The following is a 16,083-nucleotide window of genomic DNA, read 5'->3' as shown; positions in this document are numbered from 1 at the left end:
ATCTGAAGAAGTGTGCATGCACACGAAAGCTCATACCAAGAACAAACTTAGTTGGTCTCTAAGGTGCTACTGGACATTTTTAAAAAATTTTATATATATTTCTACTACGTCAGACCAACACGGATACCTACCTGAATCCACATCTGCATAAATAGGTTTGGGGTGGGGAGATGTACTCCTCACCCCAGTAAAATGCCTCAAGTAATTTGCATTTCACGTGTACTAAAGCCATTATTTCGCCTTTCATCCGCTGGGCTCTGACAACATTTTCTGGCATACGCGGCCAAATTCAATCCCGGAACTACATGTCGCCACATCAGGGTGCTGCAGCCTGTTTTCCTGGTTACACAAGTTGGTTCACATACCTCCTATACGGTAGTGAGAAACGAGAACTATAGCGCCTGCGCAGTGCAAGCCCGTAAGATAAACAAAAAGCGCATGCGCTTAGGGAGCCTGAGAGCGAGGACAATAATGGCTCATCGGCTGGCGGCGGCGGTTTTATCGCCCCCTTTGGCCGCCTTGTGGAGAGACCACAGCCGCGGACTTGCGAAGTTGGTACCGGTCCGGCAGGTGAGGAAAAGGCGGGTGCTGTTTTGTGTGTTGCACTGTCGTAAATACAACGGCGCCCTCTCTCTGTTCCCCAGAATGGTCTGAGTTAGGAATGGTGGTCGCTGGTTATGTCATCGCCGCGCGCCAGCGCTTCCATGACAGGTATAGGCCATATTCAATGGGCGTGGTCAGAACGCGCCTCATGTAACCCGGGCTCTGGATTGGCAGAGAAGGAGAAGCGTGATTTGTATAGTGACATTAGAGTTGCGGATTGGCTAGAGATGTGTGCAACTGCTTTGGATAGCAGTCAGTGGGCTACACTGCAGGGTTGCTGTAAAGCTGCTCAGCGAAGTAGGGTTGATTTCTGAGCGCACAGGATCCCGAGGTTAGCCGTGCGCTTCTGCGTCCGCAATATGCCGATGTTTAAGTATGGACCACGCGCCCTTGCTGAGCTCCCCACTGCTCAGCAATAGCAGGCCACCTAGCAAGGAGAATATCTTATGCCTGTTAATACATGCCCCTATCTCAACCGTAGCTGTCTTCCTTCTTCGACATGGGAATAATTATCCTTTAATGCCCCTGAACTACGGTGATCACAGGACAAAGCTTTCCCTATAGGACTAGCACAAGCCACTCTCAGCTTCACCCTAGGCTGCACACTGGCAGAGAAGGGCATTAAACTGACCCTCCCATGGGCTGTGTTAAGTTCTTTTCCTGGGATAATGCTAGTTTTCAGCTTCTGGTTTTAGAACTCCTGGTGCACAAACTATTCTGCATACAGAGCTTTATGGATACTTGGTTTTGAGGCCTTTCTGGCCACTGTGTTGCATATTTGTACCTTTGACCTTGCTCAAAAGAAAGGGGGAGGGACCCTTGCTGGCCCTCAGGAAACCAATGCCGCCCTTTGCTCTTTTCAGTGGTGTGAGAGAGTCCATCCAGGATGTGGCATGTCCTTCCATCACTGGCTGTGCTCCAAGCCTGAAGGTATGTGACTCCAGCAGAAAAGGGCTGGCGCTTCTTGTTTGTGGCTGTGTTGAGAAGAAGAATGTCCTGAGATTTTTTCCTGCTTAATTGTAGAGCACGTTATTTGCATATAGTAGGTCCCAACTTCCATTTCTGGTACATCCCTTTAAAATAATCTCAGGCAACAAGGCTGGCAAAAATATTTGTTGGTGCCCTTGAAGCCTGCTGTCGATCATGATAGACAGCCTCAGCCATCATCACTGAAGCTTTTCTTCCGGCAGCTTTATACTTACTGACCTACCAGCCTCCTATCAAGCTTTAAGTGTATTGTGTGGGCATAGAAAGTTGATATTGAGGCACTTCTGGTCATTTCAGCGTTAGGGAAGTAGAGCATTGTGGCAGCGGTGGGGACCTTGTCGTGTAATATAGAGGCTGGAAAGAACAAGACTGAAGCTGTCAACAGTAAGATCTGTTTTTGTCCTGCAGGCTTTGAGAAGAAAGATGAAAAGAGACAGGGTCCAACAGAGGCAGCCCCTGATAATAAAGGTAAGCACCTTCTTTTCCATGGCTCGGTTATAGAGCATCTGCTCTTCATGCAGAAAATCCCAGGTTTGATTCCTGGCATTATTCTCCATGTAGGGCGGGAGACACTCTCTGCACAAAACCAGAGTGCCACTGTCTAGTGGTGCAAACAATCATGAGTGAGATGGACCTTCAGTGGTCTGTCTCAGTACAAGGCAGATTCCTTTGTTCCTATGTTCTTCCCCCTCATTTACCTCCCTAAAGTTGTTGAATGCCTCCCATTCCAAAAACTGGTCCATATCTCATAACTCTCCCCAACCTGTTCTGCTCCCCCTCTACAATGCAGCCAGGAGCCTTTTAAAGCCTAACGTATAAGCATTTCTATTTTTTCTCTCCTTCCTAGAGCCTGTTGGCTCCAAAAATCCCAGTCTTTCCAAAAATACCTGGGGAAGCAGTGGTGGAGAAGGCAAGAGAGGACGGAAAGATGAGGATTTGGGGTGGTGGAATCACATGCAGAAGGTATGTGACCATTTTCTCTGTTGCATTTATGTCACTGAAATGTCCTATTAGCCACCTAAAGCTGCTGGAATCGGGGATGGCTAAAGCAGAAAAGAAAAATGACACGATGATAGCAGCCATATTAATTACCTACTTTTTGCCCCCAGGGAGAGTTCCCTTGGGATAATAAGGACTCCCGGTACCTGATTGTCATGGGAGCTGGCATCCTCACAGGGTTCTTCTACCTCTACTACCGAGATCCAGGCAGAGAAATCAGCTGGAAGCACTTTGTGCATTACTACCTGGCCAAAGGACTGGTGAGGCGATATGTGGCAGGCCATCCTCTTGCTGGGGGCGGAGGGCAGCTCATGTATGTATTCTTCCCTATTCTATTCTAGCAGTAAAGTGTAGGCACTTGGAGTAGGCATTAGGAGCAGGAGAGTGAATGCTAGGAATTCTCTGCGGCCACGACATACCATTTTGTACTCAACTGAAGCTCCACCCAGAAGGGTTCACTCTCACTCTTTCTGGTCCTGTCCACACCGTAGATTTAAAGCACTCTTATACCACTTTAACAGTCACAGCTCCCCCCCACCCCCCAAAAAATATGGTGTAGATGTGACCTCTCCTTCCTTCCTTCCTTCCTTCCTTCCTTCCTTCCTTCCTTCCTCTTAAGGTGGATCGACTGGAAGTGGTGAACAAGCAGTTTGTCCGGGTGTTCCCAATCCCTGGCGCCACCTCAGAGGTAAATAATTCCAGGGGACAGAGGGATGAGGTGGAGAAAGACAGGGGATGCCCACAATCACTGCTCCAGTCTGCCACAGTTAGACCTCTGGAAGAAAAGCTGTGTGTGTACGGCACAGCAGTCTGGTGGCAAGGGAGTTGGGTCCACAGAGGTCCCTTTCACACCCGAAGCAAGAGAAGGCTCTGTTTATGCCAGGGGACATGAAAAATCAACACCTGTCCTTGGTTGCCACAGAAGCACATCTGGTTCAATATTGGCAGTGTGGATACCTTTGAACGAAACCTAGAGGCTGCTCAGCTGGAGCTGGGGATCAGCAGCGCCCAACAAGTGTCTGTGGTCTACAGCACTGAGAGTGATGGGTGAGTGACAGGCCCCAGATCAGAAGCAGATGTGCTAAAACTGCCCAGGTGCCACCTGCTGTAGCTCACAGGCCTTCTGACCTTCTCCTCTTTCAGCTCCTTTCTCCTGAGCATGGTGCCTAGCCTTCTGCTGTTGGGCTTCCTGCTGTTCACTCTGAGACGTGGACCAATGGGAAGTGGGCGCGGAGGGCGAGGAGGAGGGATCTTCAGTGTTGCAGAGACGACAGCAAAAGTCCTGAAGGACAACATTGAAGTGCAGTTCAAGGATGTGGCCGGCTGCGAAGAGGCCAAGCTGGAGATCATGGAGTTTGTGAATTTCCTGAAGAATCCGAAGCAGTACCAAGATCTCGGGGCCAAGATTCCAAAGGTGCCCACTTTTGATTTGTAGCCAATTCATGAGGTTACGCAGCAAGTCCACATGGCCAGTGCTTTTGGAGGAGAGGTGAAGGCAGCAGTTGGCTGCCCAAGACCACCATAAATGAAGCCCATCAGAATAGTGTTAGCTTGGAGGGTTGTAAGTGAATCTTCCTGAAACGAGGGACCTCTGAGCCCCAGCAATGTTGTGCCATTCCAGGCTTTGAGGTGCTGCTGATGTGGGTTGGCTGACCAGTTAAGGGAGCGACTGCTTGTCATTGGGCCGTATTGCTGCCCCACCTTCCCTCGTGTTGGCCAGCCTCTTGTCTCTTGCAGGGAGCGATGCTCACAGGGCCCCCGGGCACAGGCAAAACCCTCTTGGCCAAAGCTACTGCAGGAGAAGCCAACGTCCCTTTCATCACTGTGAACGGCTCTGAGTTCCTGGAAATGTTTGTCGGAGTTGGGCCTGCAAGGGTGAGACTGGGGAACCTCGCAAAACGTTCTGCATTGGCAAGCTTCTTAAATAGAAAGGGTGGTTATCCAAAATCAGGAACTCATCTTGTAACTATACCTTCTGGGAGATAATAGAAATGAGTCTAGGAGACATTGGCAAGTGACATGAGCATCCAGGCTTCAGCTTTGCCCATTTGATGCTCCAAACAGATGCTCAGTGTTTGGGCAGGTGCCTGAGCAGGGGAGTCTCTTGTTTCTTGCACCTGCTTGCATATCTCCCTCAGATGCTCAGCTGAGTCTGCCCTTTCTCCTCCCAAAGGGGCAGGATTCTTCCACCTTGGGACCCATCATCAGCACCCTGCCCCAGCTGCTCACCAAACCAGACTGCTTTCTTCCCAGTGGGTGGATCAGCTCTGGGGAAACATCTTTGTTTCAGGTTCGGGATATGTTTGCCTTGGCACGGAAGAATGCCCCTTGCATCCTCTTCATTGATGAGATTGATGCCGTCGGGAGGAAGCGGGGCCACGGGAACTTCGGGGGCCAGAGCGAGCAAGAGAACACACTCAACCAGCTGCTGGTAGAGATGGATGGTGAGATGGAATAGAGGCATCTTGAGGAGGGAAGGAGCTGGCATGCTCTTGTCTCCCTGGAGAAACAAGCGACCTGAAGTTCTCACCCCTGTTTCTTAGCATTAACAGAGGCTCCTGTGTTAATGTTTCCAGACCTTTAACATGGTTCCTGCCTGGGATAGCTTGGCTGTTCCCAGCTGTGCCCTCTGCTCCTTTTGCCCCATCACCATCTTTAAGATCAAGTGAGAGCACCCCTCATAGACAGCCCTCCCCTCAACTTGGTGCCCCAACCAAATGTGGCTGGACTCTGAACACACACCGTGCCCATCCAGTGGTTAGTGGTGATGAGACCACCTGGAGGGTACCAGCCTTGGGACAAGGCTGCTTTAACGTGTACAACTATTGCATGGTTGGGGATAAGGGAGAGTTTGTGTTAGCAGAATGGAAGGGGCATTAAATTGGGTTCTAAACTGGGTCTTTTTAGTTTACTTTTAAACCATTCTGAAGGTGGGCTTAGCTAGTGACCTAGTTTCATAACTCTACAAAAGGTTACATTCTGAATTTTGTTGCAAAGCACTGTATTTCAATCCGAATATGTTAGCTCCGCTCCCCTCCACTAGAAGGCTTGGATGATGTTTGGAGAATGTGTTCTGTGCACAAAATTGCAAGAGGCATCCCCCTGCCCCCCCCCCCCCCCGGAGCTGATCTCCTCTCATTTCCTGTGCAGGGTTCAACAGCAGCACAAACGTCGTAGTGCTTGCTGGCACAAACCGACCCGATGTCTTGGACCCGGCGCTGACGAGACCTGGACGCTTTGATCGGCAGATTTATATTGGTAACAGATGCTATGTCTAGTCTTAGTTGTGCTCACCACTTTTGCCGGTCTCCCTGCCCGCCACTGGAAGGTTGCCCCTGGAAGGTTGCTCAGAAGGGAATGTAACCCATGGTTTGAAAAGGGTTGCCTATCTCTGCCTCAGATAGCCCCAGCTCTTCAATGAAACAAAATTCCTCCCGTTGCTCAATCAGCAGGACCTACTGGGAGGTACCCAGAGTCTTGATGAGCTTCAGAGAGACTTGCCTTGACTTTTCCTGACCTGACATGACCTGCTTGGAAGAGGCTCCAAGGAGCAGAGGGAGATTTCTTTCTGCCCTTTGCTTTTCTCTCTCATTCTGATCATGATGAGATATTTTGGAGTCAGGAGAGGTTTCCTGGGGTATTAAAGCGGCGATCTCTCAAGAATTGGGAAATTTCAAACAGATTAAAATTATTTGATTTTTAGAAGACATCTGAAGGCACCCCTGTTTGGGAAAGTTTTTAATGGTGTGTTTTTAATATTTTATTGGGAGCTGCCCAGAGTAGCTGGGGCAACCCATTCAGATGGGCGGCATATAAATTTATTATTAAATTATTATTGTGGAGCATGACCGGCCTCTTTTAACTCCTTCTCATTTCTGAGGACTGCGTCTTTAACTCTCTTTGCCCAACCAGGCCCACCGGACATCAAAGGCAGAGCGTCCATCTTCAAAGTCCACCTCCGGCCTCTCAAGCTGGATGCAGATATCAGCAGAGATACTCTGGCTCGGAAGATGGCAGCCCGGACCCCAGGATTCACAGGTGAGATGTGGACAGAATGCCAGCATGTGGAAGGGGGAGAGCAGGAGCGTTATTGGTCAGAGGGGGCACCTGAGCAGGAACCTGTAGGGGCAGTCTTCACCAACCTGGTGCCCTCCAGATGTTTTGGACTATAACTCCCATAAGCCCAGCACATGGCAAAGGCTGTTGTGGGGCTTGGCATGACTTCCTTGTTTGAGTCATTTGGCTGTGTTGTTTCTTTGGAAGCAGAGATTGCAACAGAAAGGCAGGAGCAGGAGCCCCAGTTCTGACACAGTCAGGTGCTATTTGTTATTTTGTGGGCCTCTGTCATCTTGTCGGAGGAGCCTTCATGCCCCACCCTGCTGCCTGGCCTAGGGTCTAAGTGGAACTGGGTAGCCTGAGGTGAATGGTCCTTCCCCACAGGAGAGTCTCTGGCAGCTGTGGAGGAGCACATCTGCTTTGGAAAAGAGCTTGCAGAGTCTGCGGCAACAAGCTTCAGTGAGAAAGAAAAAGGCACAGGGATATGGACACCCTCACCCCACCTTGAGTTAAAACAGAAAAGGGCATTGCCCTGCCACGCTGGCTTAGGAATGCCAAGGAAGGAGATGTTCCTTCCCCTGCCTTTCATGATTTGTTCTCATGAGAGCCAGTGTGGTATAATTGTTATCGAGTGTCAGACTAGAACCTGGGAGACCAGGGTTCGTATCCCCCACTCAGCCAGGAATCTCACTGGATGACATTGGGCCAGCCCCCGCCTCACCCCTCACAGGGCTGTTGTGAGAACATAATAGGAAGGGGAAAGCCATACACACCACCTTGAGCTTCTTGAAGGAAAAGGTGGCATGTAAATATAGGAAATAGAATAATAATAAATAAATAAATGTCTTGCCAGCTCTGAAGGTGCTTAAAGGAGCTTTCAGGCTGATCTGGACTATCTCTTCCTTGGAATAAATTTCAAAGACCTTCTTAAAGCTCTGCCAAACAGAAGGTTGCTGAAGACGCCAAGTTCCCTTTTCCTTCAGTTGCACTACCATCTCTCTCTCTCTCTCTCTCTCTCTATCTCTGTCTCTTTTTCCAGGTGCTGATATCTCCAACGTTTGCAATGAGGCTGCCCTCATTGCCGCACGACACGCCAGTCCCACTGTGAATGAGAAGCACTTTGAACAGGCCATTGAGAGAGTCATTGGGGGTGAGGGTCCCTGCCTGCTCACCATGCCAGCTCTGAATACCAGTTGCTGGGGAACAGGAGCACAGGGAAAGCTGTTCCTGTAGACTTCTGCTGCCGTGGGAAGCAGGATGCTGGTTTAGTTGGGCTTGTGGCCTGATAAGGAGATGTCTTGGCAGGCTGTCAGATCCTGAGCATTTATTTCCAAGCAAATCTTGCCAGTTTCAATGGGGCAAGTCAGGGTGCAATTGCACTGGCAGCTTCCTGCTGATTTACTGGTGGATATGCCACTGAACGTGGCCTCTTCTGTTCTTCCCAGGCCTTTCATGCATTGCTTTTTAGGCTTCCCAGACCTGTTTGGTCACTGTAGGGAATGGGGTGCTGAATTAGATGCCCCTTTGGCCTGACCCAGCTTCCCAGTGACCTATGGCCATCGCTAGACCTCCAAGTACTTGCCTATCACCCTCTTGATGTCATCTCAGCTGGCGGCTGTCATCACATCTTGCAGAAGTGATTTCCAAACATTCATCTTGGGCAGGGTTCAGCAAAATTTTTTAGACGTGGGCCGGTACACTGTCCCTCAGACCTTGTGGGAGGCTGGAGAAGCAGCACCGGGGTGGGGGGGAGCTGGAAGAAGAGGCGAGGGGGGGCAAGTAGTCCTCCCCAAGCCCCAGCCCCAGCTGCTGCACTTACCTTCCAAGGGGCTGCTGTCACTGCTGCCGCCACCGCTGCTGCTGCTTCTTGTGGGTAGGCAGAGCGAGCTCGTCTGCTCCGCTCTCTGGCCCACAGGAGCACCAGGGCGGTGGCAGTGGCGGCAGAAGGAAGATGAGCAGTGCGAAAGGGCTGGCTCTGGAGAGGGGCTGCTTAAAATGGCGCTCAGCCAGCTCAGCCCAACCCCCTTCCTCCTCTAGGCAGGGCAGGGAGAAGCCAGGAGGAGGGAGGGAGGAGGCGCTGCCACGGCGTGGGGGGGGGATGTAATGGCACAGGGGGGAATGGCGCAGCCCAAATGAACAGAATCCCCACACCGATCCATGGACAGTCCGTGGGCTGGATCCTGAAGGCAATTGGGCCTGATCCGGCCTGCGGACCTTAGTTTGTCGACTCCTGTTCTTGGGTTTGTGTGCCTCTGCAACAAGAGCCTCAGCTACTGCCTTTTGCTCCTGAGAAGAGCAGAGCTGAGCAGAGCCCTGCTGAGTTTTGTGTGGGCGGAGAAGAAGCATTTGCAGTTCCCCAGTAATTTAACAACCCAAAGAGAAGTGGTCTCCAGAGGGACCCGGCCTTGAGCAGTCCTATGCAGTTGCAGATACTTTGCTGTGGAAACTGTTAGTGAAAGGAAATTGAGAAGCAGGACAGGGAGAAAGCTTCCCTAAGGGAAGCGGAGGCTTAGTGGCTTCTGTGCCGCAGTTGGAGCATTGCTCTGCCTCCTGTGGGTGAACCAGCTGAACATATTGCCTTACAGCTTCTGGTTGCAGAATGTTCCTATATCAGAGTTAAAGAAGTGAGTCTTTGATCTTCTCTGTGGAGGCAAGAATTTGGCATTAACAGCTTGCAATTAGAGCTCTCGTATTTTCCATCATGAACTGCAGGTTTTGTGTGGATTCTCCAGTGGGTTGGTATCTGCTGGGAGTGTGTGTGTGGTGAGTGGAGAGCTTTCTCATTGCTTTCGACAAACACTGCACTTTCCTTCTTCTCCCCCACCCTCCTGCTTCCCTCTTTCTCTAGGGCTTGAGAAGAAGACCCAGGTCCTGCAGCCAAATGAGAAGACCGTAGTGGCTTACCATGAAGCTGGGCACGCTGTGGTGGGCTGGTTCTTAAAGCACGCCGACCCTTTGCTCAAGGTGCGTCTCCCCACAGCCAGCGGAAGCTCTCCTAACATAAACACAAAGCAGGTTGTGGAGCGGGTAAAGCCAGCTGAGCTCCAGTTCTTTTCTCAAAGGGCCAGGTAGCTCAGTGAAGGTCCCCATTTGGTTCAGAAGACTCAACAGGGTTGTTCTGTCCCAGGTGGTGGTCTCAGTCAGATGAGGTTCCAGCCCCAGAATGAGGTTCCAGGCAAGAGTTCAGGTTCCAGCAAGCCAAGCAAATTTAGGCGAAGTCTGCTTTTTTGTTAAGCAAAGCAAGGCAAAGTCCAGCACCTGGAAAGGTAAAATCCCAAGTAGCACTGGGAGATTCATACAAGCTGGAGATTCATACAAGCAAGCTACATTATTGCTTCAGCAGCAGACCGTCCTGGTTGGAGGCCTGAGCAGGGCTTCAGCACAGTCCAGGCGGCTAGCTATGCCTCTGCTGGGAGCAGCCTCTGTTCCTTAAAGGGGCCTTGCCTGTAGGCTCCAATGGAATAGGAGAGATGGGGGCTTCTGGCGGGAGTCCTCTGACCAGGAGAGTGATAGTGTGACTTCCTCAGGTGATAGTGATATGGGCTGCTTGGCACAGAGGTGCTTCCAGGAGACCAGGGTCAGTTGTGGCTGATGTTGAGGTCACTTCTTCATGGCCTCATCCCGCTAACCTGGAGGGTCTGCCATCCCCTTGAGCCTCCCTGGTTCCGGCTCCAGCTGCTAAGTGCCTCCTGGCAGATCTGAACTACTGTGAATGAGGAAACAGGATCTGGGTGTTCCTTGCAGGATGGCACCCCAGGATGCTCCTGTTAAGCTAGGAGCGACATAATGCAGGATAGGTCCTTGACTTCACTTGCATTGTCGCTGGAGCAGGGACCGAGGCCAGAGGCAAAGGAAGGAAGGCTGGTGTAGAAAAATCCTCCTATATGGCAATGCTGATTCGGAGCAGGATAGCAGCAAGGGAGCATACAGGGAAAGGGCTGCCTGTTAGTGTAGGCAATACTGAGCTAGATGGACCCATGGTCTGACTCGGTATAAAGCAACTTATTACAGCTGGGTTGGACCCAAAACACAGATCTCCCCGCCCCCCCTGCCCAAAGCGCCCAGCTGAGTCAGACCCTCCCTTTGCCATTCCCAGCAGGGGCGAATTGCTCTCTCCTTCCAGAAATAGTTGTGTGTGTAACAGACTGCTGTACTTGCAGATGAGAGCTGATGAGAGCAATTGGCATTCCTTGTTTTGGAAATCACTGTATGTAATTTAGGTCCCTTCAATAGAATTTTTTTTCCCTGCATGTAAATCTTTGCCCTTCAAGGGAACTGCAGCAACCTTTGGGTGATGCAGTAAATGTCTAACTGACTCTGCATGGGTTGTGGGGAGGTGAGTGAGTGTCTTCCGCTCCCTGCTGCTCCACTTTCCTGTTGACTCGAAGCTGGGCTGGGCTCTGCCTTGCTGACCTGGGCTCTGCATGTTCCTGGCAGGTCTCCATCATCCCCCGGGGCAAGGGCCTGGGCTATGCGCAGTACCTGCCCCAGGAGCAGTTTCTCTACACCCGGGAGCAGCTCTTCGACCGCATGTGCATGATGCTGGGGGGGCGCGTTGCTGAGCAGCTCTTCTTTGGCCGCATCACAACCGGTGCCCAGGATGACCTCCGGAAGGTGACGCAGAGCGCCTATGCCCAGGTAATGCCCCATCAAGACATGCCCTGTGCTGCTGGGTACCTTTATCTGATGCAGCAGCTTTGTTAGAGATGCCCTGTTTAGAAGCCAAGGATAGTTGGTAAGTGGAAAGCTCATTCAAAGTGTTGACTTCTTACTTCAGAAACAGAGGTTAGGTTTTTTTGCAAAGGCACTGCTTACCTGCTCCCCACCTCAGTCACACAGGTGTGCAAGGAAGAGCTCTATGCACATGCGCGCGCGCACAGATACACACATGCAACTTAAAAAGAGTCCTGCTGAAGGAGCCAGCGGAGACCCTAGCATTTTGTTCTTGCAGTGGCCAACCAGATGCCTCTGTGAACTTTGCAAGGAGGACCTGAGTGCAATAGCACTTACCTCACTTATGATTCCTAGCAACTGGTATTCCTAGCAACTGGTATTCAGAGGAATACTGCCTCCAATAGTCAAAGTGGAACATAGCCATCTTGGCTGGTAGCCTTATTTTTATCCTCCAGGAATCTCTCTAATCCTCTCAAGGGCAGACTTGGACAGGAAAGAATGAGAGGGAAAGAAATGTTGGAGAGTCAGTCTTCTGGTCAGAGCAGGGGGGAGGTTTATCACCTGTTAAATTTGTGCCCTGCCTTTCCCCACCAAACTGTAGGATCCAGGGATAATTGTCTGACTCTGCGTTCACAGCTTTGCATGCACCCAGGCTGGTGCCAGCTGCCTTGTCTGTGCTCTGCTTCACTCTGGACCTTTCTAATGTCTAATTTTGCAGAAAGCAAGTTTCTGTCTCCCGAGACCTGGGAATGTGGGTGCAGTGTCCAGTGAAACTCTTGGGAAATTGGGGCAGCGCAAGATGGATGCCCTGGGGCAAGAGAAATAACCCGGCACCCATTGTCTCTGCCACTCCCCGCCCTCGCTGCCCCCGGTCCTGCTGCTGGCTCAGGAGTGTTGCTCTTTTTCCAGGTGGTGCAGTTTGGCATGAGTGACAAGCTGGGTCAGGTCTCCTTTGACCTTCCGCGGCAGGGTGATCTGATGCCCGAGAAGCCTTACAGCGAAGCCACCGCTGAGCTGATTGACGAAGAGGTGCGTGCCTTGATCAACACGGCCTATGAGAAGACCCTGGAGCTGCTGACTCAGTGCCGTGGCCACGTGGAGAAGGTACGGAGCCAGGGCAGAAGCTCCCCGCTGACTTGTCCTGCACTTCAAATTGGGTCTGCTTGCAGCGCACAACCCACGTGCCACCCCTCTTTCAAAGACGTTGAAATGGGACACATTTGCAGGTTAAATGGGGGCAGCACAGCAGGGACCATTAGAAGCAATGAAGGACATGGAAACTACTCTTGAGGGGAACAGTTTCATTTTGCTGCAGGAAGGAATGCACAATGAGAGTTGTAGCTTCTCTCCTTAATTAGCATTTTGTTTCTTAATGGGCTTCTGTAGTGTTGCTTGCTCTCCATAGCCATATATTCATTGGGTGATATTCAGCTAAGTTCTACGCAGAATAGACCCATTGGAATTAATGAACATGACTATGTTAGGGCCGTTAGTTTTGGTGGGTCTACTCATGACTAAAACTTAGTTGATGACCACCCATTGTCCTAAGACAAATAGCAGAAGTTGCTGATCCGGATCAGGGCTGGCAATAGCACCCAGCCTCCTTGGGCACCTGCAGGGCTCCCAGTGCCCAGCAGGGCTTAACACTGACACGTTCCTCATAAAATATTCTGCCATGGCACTCCAGGTAGCTGTACCATCTTAATTTCCCACAATGCCTACATCAGGGGCGGTGTTGTTGGTCACATGGCTGGTAGCTCCAGAGGAGTCCAGTGACCTGTTTACTTTTTATTTTGACCCTTGCAGGTAGGAAAGCGTCTCCTAGAGAAGGAAGTCCTGGAGAAGGCAGACATGGTGGAGCTGTTGGGGCCCAGGCCCTTTGCAGAGAAATCCACCTACGAGGAGTTTGTTGAGGGGACCGGGAGCTTGGAAGAAGACACCTCCCTCCCCAAGGGCTTGAAGAACTGGAATCTCGAGCAGGAGGAGGAGACAGCCCAGGAGAAGGCCTCTTAGGGAAAGCAGGGCCAGCCTGAAAAGAAACGCATGGCACATTGTCCATTGGTCAAGCACCAAGGCCTGTTTCTTTGGCTGGGGGCAGCACTGCCGAGAGACCAGCTGAGCCTCACTTTGCCATGGAATCATGGAACACTGTCAGGCTCCGCTTCCACCAAAGGACCAGCAACAATGTTCAAGGACCACTGTCTGCAGCAAGCAACCTTCTTCAGTTCTCCCCCCTCCAACGAAGGACATGAACTGGGATGGTTGCTTGGAGCAGAGAAAAGCAGGTGCCCTCTCCTGAACTGATCACAAACAGCCTCTGTGCCTCCAGTAAACTCATTGACCATCTGACGCACACAGACCCAGCAGTCTGGGAAGGTAAGAGCAGGCGAGGAGTATCCTTTCCAGGAGACTGCTCTGCTCAAGGGACCAAGGGCTGCCTTATTATGCTCAGTGCCTTCACTCCAGCTTCCCCCCTGCTTTCCCTTCCCTTCCCTTCCCTTCCCTTCCCCTCCCCTCCCCTCCCCTCCCCTGCCAGCCTGCCTTACAAATGGGCAAGAGTGAACAGCAGAAGGCCATGCAGAAGAATTTCTGTGAACCTTGAGAACCCCGTGGACTTATCTAAGGGTGGAAGTGAATAGGTCTGAATAGGAACATGGTGCTAGTTTAAATGGTGCTACTTGAATCCTTAGCTTCTAGCTCTGTTGGCATAAGGGGCCCCAGAGGATCCAGGGGACAGGAGCCCCAAGCAAATCCAGTAGGGCCACTCCAGACCATGGCTGTCCTGTGTGCAACATCAACTGCTTTCCCATTGCCTGCGGAGCAACCTCCTTCCTTTACACAGTGCCTGTTATTTCTCACCACCAAATGCCTTCCCTGCAGAGGAGGCTTTGCCTTGAGGGCAGCAGTGCAGGAACCCCCTCCTGGTTGTTTAGGCAGTTTATACTTCAGTCTCACTCGAGTCCCTGCAAAGGAGCAGCTCAGGGCCCCTTTGGGCCCTTTACTTCCTGCTGCTTTTGCCTTGGAAATGTCACCTATGGTGGGCAACCAGTGGGCTTCCATGCAAGACATCTTAGTGGCTTCGGGGCTCTGTCTCCTAGATCACTGTTGGAGCAGTCAGGGCAGGAGGCTATGCAGCCCAACTCACCCCACCACCACCACCACCACTTCCAGCACTCCTTTCTTGGCACCTTGTGCTCAGTTGCCAAAAGGCTTAGAATTTGTACCTGTGAGGGTTTTGATGTGGGTGTGTTGTGCCAACTCTCTTGTAGCCGCTGCCTTTGGAACCACTTCATCCAGCCTTCCGCCAGATGCCAAATCAACCTGGCATTTGCCCATGTAATGCCCACTGGGCAGAAGTCGTCCTGAACCCCCTGCCCCACGTTGGCAAAGCCTCCCATGTAAAACCTGTGGGTCGGCCTTGCCCCCCCCCCCCCGCCTCCACTCCACCCCCACTGCTAGCTGCTTCTGCTGTTTACTCACTTGAATGCTGGCCGTTCCAAAGCGTTTGACCGACCGGCTTCTGAAAAAGTGACTCAGCAGAAACAACGCTGATTAGCTCAGCAAAACTGGCTTTACTGAAAGTCATATTTGCTACATTCAAAGACCAAAATAAGTTTGGACACCACCTTCTTCCAGGAGTCCAGCATAGGAGCCGTCTTCTGCATGATGAGTTGCTTTTTTCTTTCCCTGTCCTTGAGAACCTTTGCAGGGAGTCACATTTTCACATGAAAGGTGCCCCACATCTACCATATAGGTATAGGTCAGACTTATGTGTCCTTCTTGCCCAGTAATGCTGCTTACCCCAGCCTTTCCCACCAGGGGTCCTCCAGATGTTTCAGAACGGGCTGATGGGAGCTGTAGCAATTGTAATGGTTTTGTCTGTTTCTATAGTCTTTTCTGTTGTTAAAACCTGACCTGGGACCTTAGGGTTGAACAGCGGGCCACAAATCTTATAAATAAAACAGCTCAGAGCATCTGAAGAGGACCAGGTTGGGGAAGGCCGGCCTGGCCTGACTGTTGCAACTCTCCAGGGTCTTGAGCAGAGGTCATATGGATTGTGGGCACCTCTGAGACGCCTCTTGGCTTGCACTCAGTTCAGTAGGTTTCCCCTTCTCTCCTCTTCAGCTTTAAATTTAGCCCTGTATAGAAGGAGAGACAGAGTGCTGCTGAAGTGTGTGCAAGCGTAACCTAATTTAAAAATGAAACGCTAAAGCCAGCCCCCAAAAGACAACCAGGTTTCTAAAGAGGAAAACGTGTATCCTTTGTAAACAAAGGCAGATATGCAAGCCTTGGTAAGCAGATCTGCAGAGAGGGCAACAAGGAGCAATAGATAAAGTACCAAGAACATTACAGATAGCAGTGGTGTGATGTGTCAGTGTGGACACTACTGAATATATATCTCAGGTAAAATGGGAGGTATGGAGGCTGAAGGAGGCGTGCAGGATTAGCAGATTGTGACGAAGCCACTGATGAGGGGGAACAAATCAGGTTGGGCACAAGTCACCCCCAGTTGAGCCTCAGTGTTATCAGTAGGGAGCAAGAAAACACAGTCTGCAAAAAGCAGATTTTGTGGGCTCTGCAGCTTCTAGCTGGAAACTTACAGCACCCCCCACCACCTCACTTCCATTGTGCTGTGGATTCTGACTTCAGCAGCCTTTCCTTCCATGCAAGGACTAGGGAAGGAATCTATTGGACTTGGGAATACAAGTGTATTTATTTGATAAACAGCCTGTTTTATTCTGCATGTGGGTTTGTTTGTTTGTT

At 51.1% G+C, this 16,083-nt stretch overlaps 1 protein-coding gene across 3 annotated transcripts; it reads left to right on the top strand.

Moving 5' to 3' along the window:
* Positions 1-421: 421 nt before the first annotated feature.
* Positions 422-16,063, top strand: LOC308483669 (mitochondrial inner membrane m-AAA protease component AFG3L1-like). 3 transcript variants are annotated; one of them, XM_081017770.1, is made up of 17 exons: positions 422-570; positions 1,467-1,533; positions 1,999-2,058; positions 2,438-2,553; positions 2,700-2,849; positions 3,209-3,277; positions 3,512-3,636; positions 3,733-4,003; positions 4,327-4,464; positions 4,880-5,033; positions 5,740-5,847; positions 6,502-6,627; positions 7,685-7,795; positions 9,494-9,609; positions 11,083-11,283; positions 12,229-12,423; positions 13,126-16,063. In XM_081017770.1, the coding sequence occupies exons 1-17, from the start codon at positions 439-441 to the stop codon at positions 13,330-13,332; spliced, it is 2,346 nt and encodes a 781-aa protein (XP_080873896.1). In that variant the 5' UTR covers positions 422-438; the 3' UTR covers positions 13,333-16,063. The 3 variants fall into 3 exon arrangements, with proteins under 3 accessions (XP_080873896.1, XP_080873898.1, XP_080873897.1); XM_081017771.1 differs by lacking the exon at positions 422-570 and adding an exon at positions 843-934; XM_081017772.1 differs by lacking the exon at positions 11,083-11,283.
* Positions 16,064-16,083: the final 20 nt, after the last annotated feature.

The sequence above is a fragment of the Podarcis pityusensis genome (assembly GCF_964106645.2).
Source record: "Podarcis pityusensis genome assembly, chromosome: 8".
Classification (NCBI taxonomy): domain Eukaryota; kingdom Metazoa; phylum Chordata; class Lepidosauria; order Squamata; family Lacertidae; genus Podarcis; species Podarcis pityusensis.
This window is presented reverse-complemented; position numbering and strand designations above follow the sequence as displayed.

Excerpts from the sequence above, each read along its gene's own strand:
- LOC308483669 (XM_081017770.1), top strand. The coding sequence starts at position 439 with ATGCGCTTAGGGAGCCTGAGAGCGAGGACAATAATGGCTCATCGGCTG. Across the intron at positions 2,554-2,699 it reads GGTGGAATCACATGCAGAAG|GGAGAGTTCCCTTGGGATAA; the intron begins GTATGTGACCAT and ends TTTTGCCCCCAG. Across the intron at positions 3,278-3,511 it reads TCCCTGGCGCCACCTCAGAG|AAGCACATCTGGTTCAATAT; the intron begins GTAAATAATTCC and ends TGGTTGCCACAG.